Here is a 13,476-nt window from a genome sequence, read left to right as displayed (position 1 = left end):
AAGTTGTATATTTTAGTGAAACATTTTTAAGTGTGAGGAAAAGGTGTGAGATGAACCGCTGGGTTTGCCACTACGACAGTGATTACCCAATCAGGAATCCCTGGGTATCTTGTGTGATCCCATCGGATCCTCAGTTCCTCTGTTTCCCCCCTTAATGATGTGATGGAATATCCCAAAGGGACAATCTATCACACGTCAATCAAAAAACGGAACTAGAATTTAAAACGAATCAAAGCAAGCCAAAACGTCATCTGGTGATTTCAACTAATCTAAAGAAATCATTATGATGGTTGTACAGATTTATACGATTTCGAATTCAAAACATCGTCAGTCAAACACCCAAGTCTGTGGATCAAATCAGGAACGACGTTCGATTCAAATAGACCTGTATAGTAGTACGACGACGTGTTGACCGAGTATTGCAACATGCACACTAAATAAAGTCAAGGGCAAATTCCCGATGTCTTTCCTGTACAAAAAAAAATCAAAACAATGTCTTGTTTTATCCACACTTACCTCTAATCTTGGCAGGCTCTTGAAAAGTGAACTACTCGAACTGAAGGAGATTGCTCCTCTCCTCTGCAGAACATGATGAGGAATCGCTCGATCCAGTGACAATTGCGGCAAATAATGACAAACCGCCATCGCTAACGCTAAGTCTCCCGACACCATTTCTGTCTTTCCCAACTGCACTGTATTTACAATTCTGGTAGTGTTATGTTATGCATGTATTGAACGCCACATGTCAATTGATGTGGATTGCGCTGGCCCCGTGCATGGCCGTCTAGTGAAATGCATCACACACAAGGATACCAGTGACGTCCACATCAAGAAAAAATCAAACAGTCGTCGGGTACGGGTCAAGAGGTCCGAGATTGTTTTAGCTATTGCTGATTGGTTAAATAATTAATTGATTTCACCTGTATTAGTAAAGCAGGTGTATAGCTTTTGTAACGTCTAGTAAATATCTTAACTTCAATCAAATTCAACCAAGTTATGAGTAACTCAAAGAGAAAGTATGACGTTATGTCTGCAGTGGTTTTGCAAGCAGGAAATGCACCGGATGAGCTGAACATCTGAGGAAGCGTGCTCATAAACAATGCCTTTTGTGTTTCGTGAATGACTCATAAAGAATGCGGGAATCCCCCGGCTCTTTGATGTTATCTTCGAGACCTGCCTCTGGCTTACCCAAGGCAACGTACATGTGTATACCCTTGTTTTTGGTTGGTTCATGTATGTACAACAATTAAAACTTCATTCTAATAGTTGGTATCATTTTTGAAACAATGTCGCCGAAAATCCGGAGCGGTTATGTCCATGCATAGGCCTACATAGGCCTACAACTAAATAATTTATAAAGCGCATTTACATCAAGATCAAAGCGCGGAAAGAGCAAAAACAAAGGAACTCATAAATACAACAAATTACATCTAAACAAGTGAGTTTTGAGAGATTTTTGAACAATGGCAAAGAAACACAATTAGTCTGGAATGCTGTTCCATATTCGGGGAGCAACAAAGGAGAAAGTCCGGTGTCGCATACAATTATGTCCTCTATGCAATACTATCCGGAGCACATTATTGCATATGCAATAATGTCCGCCGGACGGTTTTGCATAATATGCAATCGTGTCCGCCCGGACGCTGCTGCATAATGCAACTGTGTCCGCCCGGACACATTTGCATATGCAGTTGTGTCCGCCCCGTGCAAAAACGTCCTTGCAGTAAATTAAACGCCCCTTGGTCGACGCAGGTTCAGTGCATGCCCGCTCGCTTATGCGCGGACATACGTGTACAGTCATTCACATGTCAACCAGACGGTTTTTGCATAGCCCCGGACACGATTGCATATACAAACATGTCCGGAGCGGACAGTATTGCATGGCGGACACAATTGCATCTGGCACCGGTTGTGAGCAGATGAGAGTGTTCTGATGGTTGAGTGTTCGGTAAGGCGTGTGGTGTCAGGAGCTGATCTCAAGCTTGAGCGTGGCGGTTTGGTAGAGAGCAAGGCAAGATGGTAGCCCGGTGCTATTCTTAAGAGACATTTAAACACAGATTTATGCAGGAACCGGGAATAAGAATACGCGAGAAGCGGATTCAAATTCGAATGGAAATTATTCTCAAAATACTTTATACCAAAGATTATAGAGCGCTCTATAATATTTGCTTTATTTTATCGAAAGCTGCTCTAAGTGTACTTTTGTCCATTCATTTTAAATGCACAAATGGACACTATTTGTAGTTACTATATAAAAAAAAATTTAGCATAGAAACTTACATGGATTGCAAACGAGCAATGGAGAGCTGTCGATAGTATAAAGCTTTGTGTGAAACGGCTCCCTCTGAAGTAACATGGTTTTTCGAGAGAGAAGTTATTCCTCACTCAAATATTATTTCAGCTGAGGTCTCGATCGAATTCATCTATTAAAAAAAAAACACAACTTGTGTGACAGATGAAAACACGCTAACGGCATTATTCTCCCACAACATCCACGACTAATTGAATCCAAATTCGAACAGCTTTGTTGTTTTATTCATAATGTTGAGATGTACCAAGTAAGAATACTGATCATTGAAAATTGAACGACGTATGCCCTTTCTTTGGTTTGTTATTACATTTTGATAAACGAAAGTAACTTTTAACAAACTTTATTTCTCATCGTGTCTCAAGAAGATAAAATATAGGCCTTAAGTGTCATCTGTTTTCCGATTCAAATCTAACTGCAACACAAAACAAATAGGGGAATATTTAAAAAGACACTGGACACTACTGGTCACTTGGTGTATCTCAACATATGCATAAAATAACAACATGTAAAAATTTAAGCTCAATTGGTTGGTCGTTCAAGTTGCGAGATAACTTTGAATGAAAAAACACCCTTGTCACACGAAGTTGTGTGCTAAATCTGAGGTCTCGAAATAAAATCCGCGGAGATGACTTCTTTCTCGTAAACTACTTCACAGGGAGCCGTTTCTCACATTAGTTTTTACCATCAACAACTCCCCATTGCTCGTTATCATGTACGGTTTAATGATACTAATTATTTAGAATAATTACCAGTAGTGTACACTGCATTTAATAGGAAGTATCAACTAGTAAGAGTTGCGTGTTTTCATCTGTCTTTAGCTTCTTTAGGGAGCCACTTTGTGCATCATGGCCCCCGGGGGATGTTTCTTGTTTTTCTTGTAAAATGTTTGAACTGTCTTGAATTTTTGGCAAACGGGTATTTTGAGAATGTGTTTGAAATCATGGTATAAAAATAGTTTGAAGAAATCGGAAATTAAACGTTTCAGACTAATTATTCACTTTATGCAAATAGTAAAGTCACGTTATACTAAAGATCTGCATAATGTGAATAATTAATTTAAAACGTTTATTTCACGTCCGATTTTATATACTTTGGCATCATGACTTCAACTACGTACCCAAAATACCCCCTTGCCAAACTTCCATATGGGTCAAATATGTTACAACAAAAATACAATGGCTGGAAATTTATAAACACGGTAAATTCAGCCCCGGGGGCCACGAAATACAAAATGGCTCCCTAAAAAAGCTAAAGATAGATGAGAAGGAAAGACTCGTTCGAGACGTTTAATCGGTACTATTAAATAAACAAGCTTAATTAATAATTTCTCACGTTGCAATTCAGTTTCTATTTCTCTTACTACTTGGAGAATCTCCACGAAATGCCCTTAAACTCTGTAAAACTTTTCACTAGCATGACCTGTAGTTTAATACCATATTCTAAGATGAGAGATGATCAAGTACTTTCTGCATAAGTCCGTGGCATAAAATATAAAAAAAACTTAAAGTTGGTCGTTTTGCAACAGTATATATCATCTGTCAAAATATCACACTGTATCTCTTATACCCGATGAATACAACCCCGAGGAGTCCCGGGACTATTTATACCCCACTGTTACCCCGGCGCACTTTCACACTGTACCCCCTGTTCACGGGGTTTCAGGCTGCACGTTTATAAGAATAACCCGGTTTTACCGCTTACCCTTACTTCGGAGCAGGGGCGGCTATTCCCCGGGGTATGCCTATTTGCCGGGGCAGACCGGGGGTAATGCGATCATAGTGTGAAAAGACCGACTGTTATTCCCAGGGGGCAACCCCGGGGAATAGAGTAGTGTGAAAAGGGCTGACGTGGGTTACCGTTCAACATAACGGTGTGTCAAATAGCGCCATCTGTTGGCTAATAGTGTGCAAGCTTTTTTAATGTGGGCTGTCCGTATTACTCTACGCATGGAGGTAAAACTACGGGCGTCTCAAAGTGCTTACCAGGTTTTGAAGTTTATAAATCCAAATCCCCTCTTCTGACCCAGAAACACAATAATTTGCAGTCTCAGATGGATGCCTAGAGCAGGGTTAGACACCAAACTTATCTCACTCAGTGATCAATAAAGATAATTACAAGACATCATCCCGATCGTGGATAAAGAACATTTCTTTCCTCTATGTCCCGATCCACAAAGCGAAAGTTAAAGTCACCTGTTCCTCATCTGCTCACCGGCAAACGATTAAAACTTATGCAAACTACTAAGGAGTGTTTAGGCAGGATGAGCTGTTAGCAGAACTAAATTCAGCTCAGTTGATAACATCACATGGCATTGCAAAAAACCCCAACACAATCCCTCCCTCTCAATAATTTGCGCTAATTACTCTTCTCCGAAAGTGCCACCCCTCCCTCTTTGAGCTATGCCTTCAGTGAAAGGTCAATGGCAAATTATTTGAAAACTAAGAATTATAATTAAATTCTTTGGTAAATGAAATACCATCTTTCCTAAAGATTTTGAAAAAATAATAATGTCTAGTTCCTAAAAAAAGAGTGGGAACGATTTTACTTAAATTCAAAGAATACCTTTGTTTTTTGGGAATCATTTGATGGTTTTGATACGTTGATGTAGAAGAATCTGGAGTTAATTAGAATAATAATAATCCCTACATGTATACAATTTGAGAAGTGTTACTTGAGAAGCGTTACTACAGTAACACTTCCCAGATTTATATTTTCAGTATAAACACTAACACTGTTACATAACCACATTACTTCAAAGTGTGTTTCTCAAAATGCTTTATACAATCGAAAGCTGTTGTAGGCTTCCAACCAAACGTTACTATTGCTATTAACTTAAAGTGGTTACCAAACGTATACCTTCCAAACTCAAGTGCACCCTCCCGCCCCTCTACACACAAAAAAAACAACAAAAAACCGAGCCCTACTTCAGACACTGGCCTAGCGCTAAAGAAATCTAAACGAAAAACACCATAACATTAAAAACAAACAAGCAAACAAACAACCACCCAAACAAACTCACAAACTCACAAACAAACACACCAACAAACAAACAAACAAACTCACAAACAAACAAACCAACAAACCAACCAACAAACAAACAAACAAACAAACAAACAAACAAACACCCCCCCCCCGTAAAAACCCCAAACAAACAATAAGAATATAATTTGAAGGAGACACTTTAAGAAAATAACAAGAGTACATCAAGCTTTACTACAAAAATGGGTTAATTTTATTCTTATAACACCAGTAATCAGATCTAGTCTCTATTGAAATCGGTTCATGCCTTTAACAAAAAACAGCAGACAAAATAATGTTATTACACACAGCTACTACAAACAAGGCAAACGCAGAGAACTTAAAATAAGCGGGAAGGACACATCAGGATTCAAATTAGTGACAAATGATTCCAACAAAGATTTTGTACAGCTAGCTCACAGAACATAGAGTGTCAACATAGTGTCATAACTTTGAATAATAAGAATTCAAACTCAATACTAATTTATGCTGTTCAGTGTTCACTGTCCAATGGTTTCTGGTTCGAATCCCTTTCACCATAGTTATTATTATGAAAGGCTGTTTTGATTTACGTACAAATAGATTCATGTAAATTTAAAAAAGGCAAAATCAAAACGGACATAAATAGATGGTTTGGAAATAATACAAGGAACCCTGACTCTACACAAAATATTGATTAAATTAAATTCAATGGTAATTATTTGAATTAAATTTGTTAACTTAACAAAATATATGGATTTATATAGAAGGACAACACGGGCTAATGACTTAGTGGAAACAGTCATTTAGGTCGAAAAATTTCAAGGAAAACTCACACAAAATTTGTCCAAATCAGTTAATAACTGGGTACATGCACAAAAATAACTGGGTACATGTACCAAAAATAATCAAATAAACACTCTTTAAAGAAAGAAAACAGGAATGCATATTAAAATGGAATCTTCAAAGAGTCAAAATCACTTTAACAGACAAAATGTTGGTGTGGTAAATGTACAGGACATTCTTTTTAGCACTCCCTCAGATACACACATGAATGTTTTTTTTCAACACTGTGGTTACACTACCTTCCAAATTCACACATTATGCCTTTCAAAATGTGCAATGCAATTTATATTGCTAATAGGCTTATGCGCTTTTCCACTTGGCTGAATTGCCATATGGTTCCGTGTACCACAGACCTACATATGTTTTGCATGCATACAATTGAACTGAATGACAGTTCCACATACAAGTGACCTGGAATGAAATAATTTCTTATATCGGAATGGTCTGATTAAGACATACAATAACATTTGCAGTTAAACAGAAATTTGCAATACAAAATGTTAATTTCTTGAATTCGTTAAGTTTTTTTTTATATTGGTGATAAGTACTTTCTACCGTGGCGTAGAGTAAATTAGTTAAACTTATGATATTATGACTTGGCCCTTTCTAATATCACACAACCATAAATTATGTCTAATGTTACAGTCAACGAATTTAAAATTTAAATCAGGCAAGATCCTTGTTTGAAATGTAAATTGAAAACAGGCGTGAAACTTTGAGGTTGTAATGGCAGATTTGAATGTCTGGTACAATGGCATGCTCTCACGTACAAGTTATCATAGCTTGTAAATTTGAATTCCTCAGACTATAGATACAGTTTCTAAGTCAAATGGTTTGGCCAAGCTTTTGTATAGCAACCTCCAGATGAGCAAACCATTGTACCATGCTTTCTGAATAAACAAGTATTTTTCATAAACATTTAAAACAGAACGATGTTTAGCACAAAATAAACATGGCATCAAAATGTTGTTATTTAAGAGAAAGAAATTCAGGCAAAAATGGAAAATCATACATCAAATAAATAACCATGACATATAAACTAATGATGCATCCCCTTGAAATTGTTTACCTGTGCTCCATTAGTATAGATTGCGTGTGCATTAAAACCTTGAGTATGCAAGCTGAAAATAAACTTCATGACAATAGAAAACGTTCAGATGCAATCTTGATTTCAACTATATTAAGATGCATTTATTTGTAGAAAGGAAAAAAACTCCAAGGAAAATATCCATTAATTCTTTGAAAATTTTGATAAAATGCACGATAAGCGGAAACCAAATGAACCCGTAAATAGCAGCACTGTTTCCATGGCGATAGACAAACAATTATAATCACCTTGGGTTGATAATGATCAAGATAGTGATGTAGACTGGGGCCATATCAGTCTGCTAATGACCCTACTACAAGATGTAGAGTAGGAGGTAGGGAATCAGACCTCAACGGTATGACCAGTTTTGGGGGTTCTTGTGCGAGTATTTTATCATGCCTGGAGCCTAATTGACGCAAACTAGTCCCTAAAGGGTGTAAAGATGATGTGTGTAAAACGTCATCATTTAGCTTGGGAATTATATAATACTGACCGCAGGATTAAAATCTGATTCACTGATGAGTTTTTTGTTAACGTAGAGAGGCTAATTTCATAGCGCTTTTTACCGTAAGCAAAATTTCATGCTTACTTTGGTAGAAAATTTTACTCAAGCACAAGCGTATCTCACATGTAACCCAGAAAATAAGGCGGCCAGCTTTCAATAAAAAAAGAAAGAAGTGATTGTAAGGTATACTGTTAACTAAGCAAGGTGCTTTCAAATGCCTACTCATTAATTCTAAACAATACATAATATCTAAGAAATTTATTAAATACAGCAATGATGTAATTTGTTTACATAATACTTGATTAATGAATGCTATCTTAGAATAATGTTAAATGATGTTTAAATTAATCTATAATTACAAATTTGTTTAAAAATTTACTGAATTAATTTGGTTGAACTATAAACGTACATCAAAGGAAATGTTCATGCGATCCATTTTGGAATGTCCTACAATCAAATTTGTTCAAAGTTGATGGAAATAGTTTGATTGAACTAACATACGTACATCAAAGGAAACATCCATTTGGGAATGTCCTGAATTACAAATCGTGCAAATTTGGGTGACAAGGAATGTTCACAGTGGATAGATTTCTACAAAACTTGAAGATTATTTAGATCATAAAATGGAGAACAGAAGAGTCAACCATGATTTGCCGTCAGTGAAAACGTGAAAATGTGTGCCAGGCAAAGAAATTCTGACAAAGGAAAGTTGTAGGTCTTACGTGGAATGACCAAATGTTGAGAATCAGCGTTTGTAATGATGAGTGACTTTATAGGAGGTTTCTAGACCCTTTGTTTCTCCTCCACCTGTAAACACAAAGAGAAAATCAAAACAAATTATTGAAAAAATGTTTCCCAGCAAAACAAAATGTTGATACTTAAAGAAATCATCCCTCTGTTCTGAATAGAGTTCCTTAGGTACTATACATGTTATGTCTTCATTATAATGACTGTTTTATAATCCCAACCCATGGCTGATTGTTCTAACATAGGCCACTCTCTCAAGATGTATGTGTGTGTGTGTATGTGGGGGGGGGGGGACGGGACACAACAACAAGACATACCCCACCCCTCATGAAAACGAAACCAAAAACAACCCAAAAACACAACAGAAATGTGTTTGTTAAAAAAAAAATAGATGTACCATGAATCATTTTAAAGATGCCATACATGTACACAGTTTGGCAACACCAACTGTGTTAATAATTGCATCACAACAGCCCATGGGATCGTCTGATTCGTTCTGAAGAGACAGAATAATTGCATAAACAAAAGGTTTCCGTCATTGAGGTGCCCTTCAAAATGCAAAAAAGGAAAAAAAGTCTTTTAAACTTTCAATGAGCACTTCCCACACCGTTATTATACGGCATCAGCATGTTTTTTACAGATACAATTCAGCTACCTTGGCAGCATGTTTTCAGCATCACAACGTTAAGTAGAAAACAGATCTATTACATTGTACACAACGATGACAAGGCTCTTGTCCTTGTGCAAATGGGGACACAGATGTTTCTTATTGTCTGATTACACTTCTTGCAAGATCAACAAGGAGATAATTATCGTTATGTTGCTGTGCGCAGAGGGAAACCTCTTACGTAAATTGCCTCTTACGTAAAGGCAATTTCAACTTCAAGCCCACATCTGGAAATAAATTTGTCCAGTAATTTGACTTGGCAAAATATTCAGACAGCATATGTTTTGGTGTACACCGTATGCTAATATTGAGAAGTATTTTGTGTAGCATTTTCCTATGCTACATGTCAGTTGAATTTTAAAAAAAGGTGTACTTATATCCCCTCTCTTTTCTGAATGTTAAACCCTTAGGGGCTATGCCCTCTGTTTAATTACTGTGTTATGCCAATACATGGCTGATTTATATGACATACTCTTGTATGTCTGCGAAAAACAAACAAACAAATCCACCTTCAAATGAACAAGCCCATTCCCCCTCCCCCCACCAAAATCGGATGAGACTGTTTTGAAAAGAAAAAGAAAAAAAAGACACATCACCAGTGGCTATTTCAAATGAAATCAATACCGTGTTAAAAACTAATTTATTTTTAGTTTACAAAAACCCCATACACCTCAAAATGCCCAACATGGCTACAACACTGATAGGTAACAAGCTTCAATAATCAGGGAGATTTTTGAATTTGTTTATCAAATCATGGAAAGACTGGTTTATTTGCAGGGATTTTTTTCTTCAAAATCAAGGAGAAAAGGTGCCCAATTTCATAGCGCTGTTTAGTGGCTGCTTTTGTGCTTACTGTGTGTGCATGCTTTCTATTTCATAGCGCTGCTAACCATAATCACACGAAGGCATGCTAACCTTTCGGTGCTTACTGTATGAAAATGAATGACATAACAATACAAATTAATGGTGAACCCGCAAGATTGATGCCTATTTTTCTTGCTAACCTGTTATATACACCTATGCTTAAGCAAAATACTGCTTACCGTTAAGCAGCGCTATGAAATTCGGCTTTGGTAGCTCTCATAATGAACTGTACGTACCATTAATTCTTGATGTATTTCTTCATGGGTTTGTATCGTCATCCTTGTCTTTGCTTCCGTGTTTCAAGATTCGTACAAATTCCCTGTAGTTGAATTGTCCCTCTTTGTTGATGGGTGCCTCCCTGTACATCTCGTCAACCTCATCGTCAGTGAACCTGTCTCCCATGGTAACCAACAACTCACGTAGATACTCCTCATTAATATGACCTGGAAGGGTGAAGGAATATAAAGTAGTAAAGTAACTGACTTCAGACTTCAGAAATTAGCAGGATTCCAGTCACAGTTTATACTTTTGACATGGGCCCAATTTCATGGCTCTGCTTACCATAAGCACAGAATCGGCGCTTACGGAAGCAGAGAATTCTGTGCTTACGGCAAGCGTGTTTCACGGGCTAGCGGCAAATTTTGGCTTCTGCGCATGCGTACTCCACTTTATTAGGCACTCTACGCTTACAAGGCTAGCACAGAAATTCGGCGCCTGCACGTAAGGGGGGAATCGTGATTGTAAGCGCAGAATTCGGCGGTAAGCAGAACCATGAAATTGGGCCCTGGTTGTTTGGCTGGTAATCTTATTCTGGGAAGTGTACTTTTGTTCTGCTTATTTATTTTTTCTGCTTAATGACACTGGACACTATTGGTAATTGTCAAAAACTAGTCTTCTCACTTTAAACAGCCCCATGAAATTGGGCCCTGGCCAATGTACAGTTTGACATCACAATTTGCTTTAGCCATCTTAAGATCGATGAAAGCCTCTTGACAAACCAGTCCTTGGATCTATACCCCTCCAAACACCCCCCTCCCTCCCCCCAGACTAAGGCCATATCACACAAGGCAACATTTGCAGCCAACTTGGAGGCAACTGCAGTGCAGCCTAACAGGACCACTTTGGTAGCACATGAGTGATTTTACCAAGCAACATCTTTTGCTCCCAAAGAAAAACATTTGAATATTCATTCTTGGAGATTGCCTGGAACTAATTGACTGTAGAATATATACTTGGTGTGACATGTCCCTAACATTCAAGACCCTGTCGTCGATTTCACAAAGAGTTAGGACTCGTCTTGTCCCGAGCTAGGACTAGTAACTATTCCTAACTTAGGATTAATCTTAAGGTCTGCATGCTACAGTGCAGGGTTGGGACTCGTCCCCTGTCCTAAGATTAGTCTTAAGTTAGGAAGAGTTTTGTGAAATCGACGGCAGTGCACATCTCAACATACGTACCTTCTGCGTCGGCATCGAAGCAAGCGAATGCATTAACAATGACATCTTCAGGGTCCGTGCCGTTGAGTTTCTCACCGAATAAGGTAAGGAACATGGTGAAGTTGATGGGTCCTGGTGCATTGCTCATCATGTCTTCTAAGTACTGCTCAGTTGGGTTCTTACCTGGGTGGGAAAAGAAGAAAGACTATCGTAAGTTTTCATTAGAAGTGATTACTCGGGCCTGGTATTTTGACTTTTAGAGGGCAAGGTTATTCTCATTTTGCAAAGGGCACTTCTATTGGAAAATCTTAAAGTGTATGGGAAACTGTTATGGGAAACCAAGGCTAAGATCATGGGCAAAAGAGGCCATGGCCCGATTAGAGCATTTATCCTGTACAAAATGTCAAATTTACATTATTTCAGCATGTGTTTTTGATGTGTGTAAGAGCAAAATCCTCAGACTGCTTTCTTTACTGTCTACATCTACACTTATATTAAACCAATCAAACGGTTCCAAAAAGCCAAAGGTATACTTTGCCTTGAAGTCCCTGTATTCGGCAACTTTCCATGAAAAAAAATCATGTTCCTAATAAATTTGATAGCTTGCTTGAACGAGATGAAGTATTTTAAAAGAGAATGTGAAGAATTGTTAACAATACCTAGAGATGCAAGCATGTCGTGTAGATCTTCTTTATCAATGAATCCATCTCTGTTCTGATCGATCATATTGAAGGCTTCTTTGAACTCCTGAATCTGGGCTTGATCAAACATAGCAAAGACATTGGAAGTCGCACGCTGGGCACGCTTCTTTGGCTGCTTTCCCTTGGTCTTACGGCTCGACATCTTGGAATCTTACTGTCTTTACGCCTTCTTGAAAACTGAAAGAAAAAAGGTTCAGTAATTTTTTTTTTTTTAATCAAGTTGATCGTTCTGTGTTTTTTAATCCCTAAAATAGGAAGGAGGATGAGGGCCCTTTGTTAAAGGGTCTATGTAACTTTTGTAGGACAAAAAACACAATGTCCACAGATTTACATTAAACTTTGAAGATAATGATAGTAGAAAGCTACCCTGAAAATACTACGTGTCCCCAAACCAAATTAAACAAAAATACTCTTTGAAAAAGTTTCCATATCCAGCCAACTTCATTTGTTTGTTTGAATAGTTTTTAATTTACTCAAATGAAATATTCCTTTTTGTAAAAATGAGTGGAAAAGTGGTGGTAGGATACGGAAATCTTAATCTGTCCATGTTACTTTCAAAGTGGAAATTTTGAGTTCCTGAATCTCATTTGACATTAATTTTGTGCTGAAATAATGAACTGCAACTTTACTGCATTGAGTTTATTGACAAGTTCGACTGTATTTTGAGTTTCTGCGGAAATCGGAGGCCACTTCCGTCCCCGGTTCAAGACCAGTTTTATACGAACAAATTTACAAATTTTGCTGAACAAAAACTAGACTCACTATCTAAGGCAGTAATAAACACATCAAATCTGTTTGATAAACGATTAATTAATGGTATTTTAACAAGTACAAACTCACCAAAAATTCAACCACTTTGCGTCGAATCCCTCTTTCCGATAAAGTTACCTGCCCATCCAACCCTTAACCCGTCTGGTTCCGGTTATCAGCCTACGTATTGCATACCATGTATTTGAGTCACAACCCAGACGCACTACTGTGGAATGTGACGCATTGTTGGAGGTCATCGACCTTTGTCCTCAACTTGCTCGGTTTTTATTTATGAAATAGCGCCCTCTTTCTGTACAGTTTCTCATTTAAAGGGGAGGGGCAAAGTGTTATTGGCAGTTCAAACTTTTAAAGTGATTAACTGAGACGTTTGCTGTACAGTGAGCAAACGTTGAGGTGATTGGCGTAATTTATGTTTTTTCTTCTTAATCATCCGGTGTCGCATTCAATGATGTCCTCTGTGCAATATTACCAGGACATTATTGCATATGCAATAATGTCCGCCGGACAGTTTCAAATGCAATCGTGTCCGCCCGGACGCTGCTGC

At 37.8% G+C, this 13,476-nt stretch overlaps 1 protein-coding gene across 1 annotated transcript; it reads right to left on the bottom strand.

Annotated features, from left to right (window-relative positions):
* Window positions 1-5,520: 5,520 nt before the first annotated feature.
* Window positions 5,521-13,112, bottom strand: LOC117304435 (myosin regulatory light polypeptide 9-like). The gene is made up of 5 exons (XM_033788893.1): window positions 13,002-13,112; window positions 12,120-12,338; window positions 11,482-11,643; window positions 10,261-10,467; window positions 5,521-8,553 (listed from the first exon to the last, which is right to left on the bottom strand). The coding sequence occupies exons 2-4, from the start codon at window positions 12,301-12,303 to the stop codon at window positions 10,283-10,285; spliced, it is 531 nt and encodes a 176-aa protein (XP_033644784.1). The 5' UTR covers window positions 12,304-12,338; window positions 13,002-13,112; the 3' UTR covers window positions 5,521-8,553; window positions 10,261-10,282.
* Between the last annotated feature and the right edge of the window lie 364 nt (window positions 13,113-13,476).

This window comes from Asterias rubens, chromosome 21 (genome assembly GCF_902459465.1).
Source record: "Asterias rubens chromosome 21, eAstRub1.3, whole genome shotgun sequence".
Classification (NCBI taxonomy): Eukaryota; Metazoa; Echinodermata; class Asteroidea; order Forcipulatida; family Asteriidae; genus Asterias; species Asterias rubens.
This window is presented reverse-complemented; position numbering and strand designations above follow the sequence as displayed.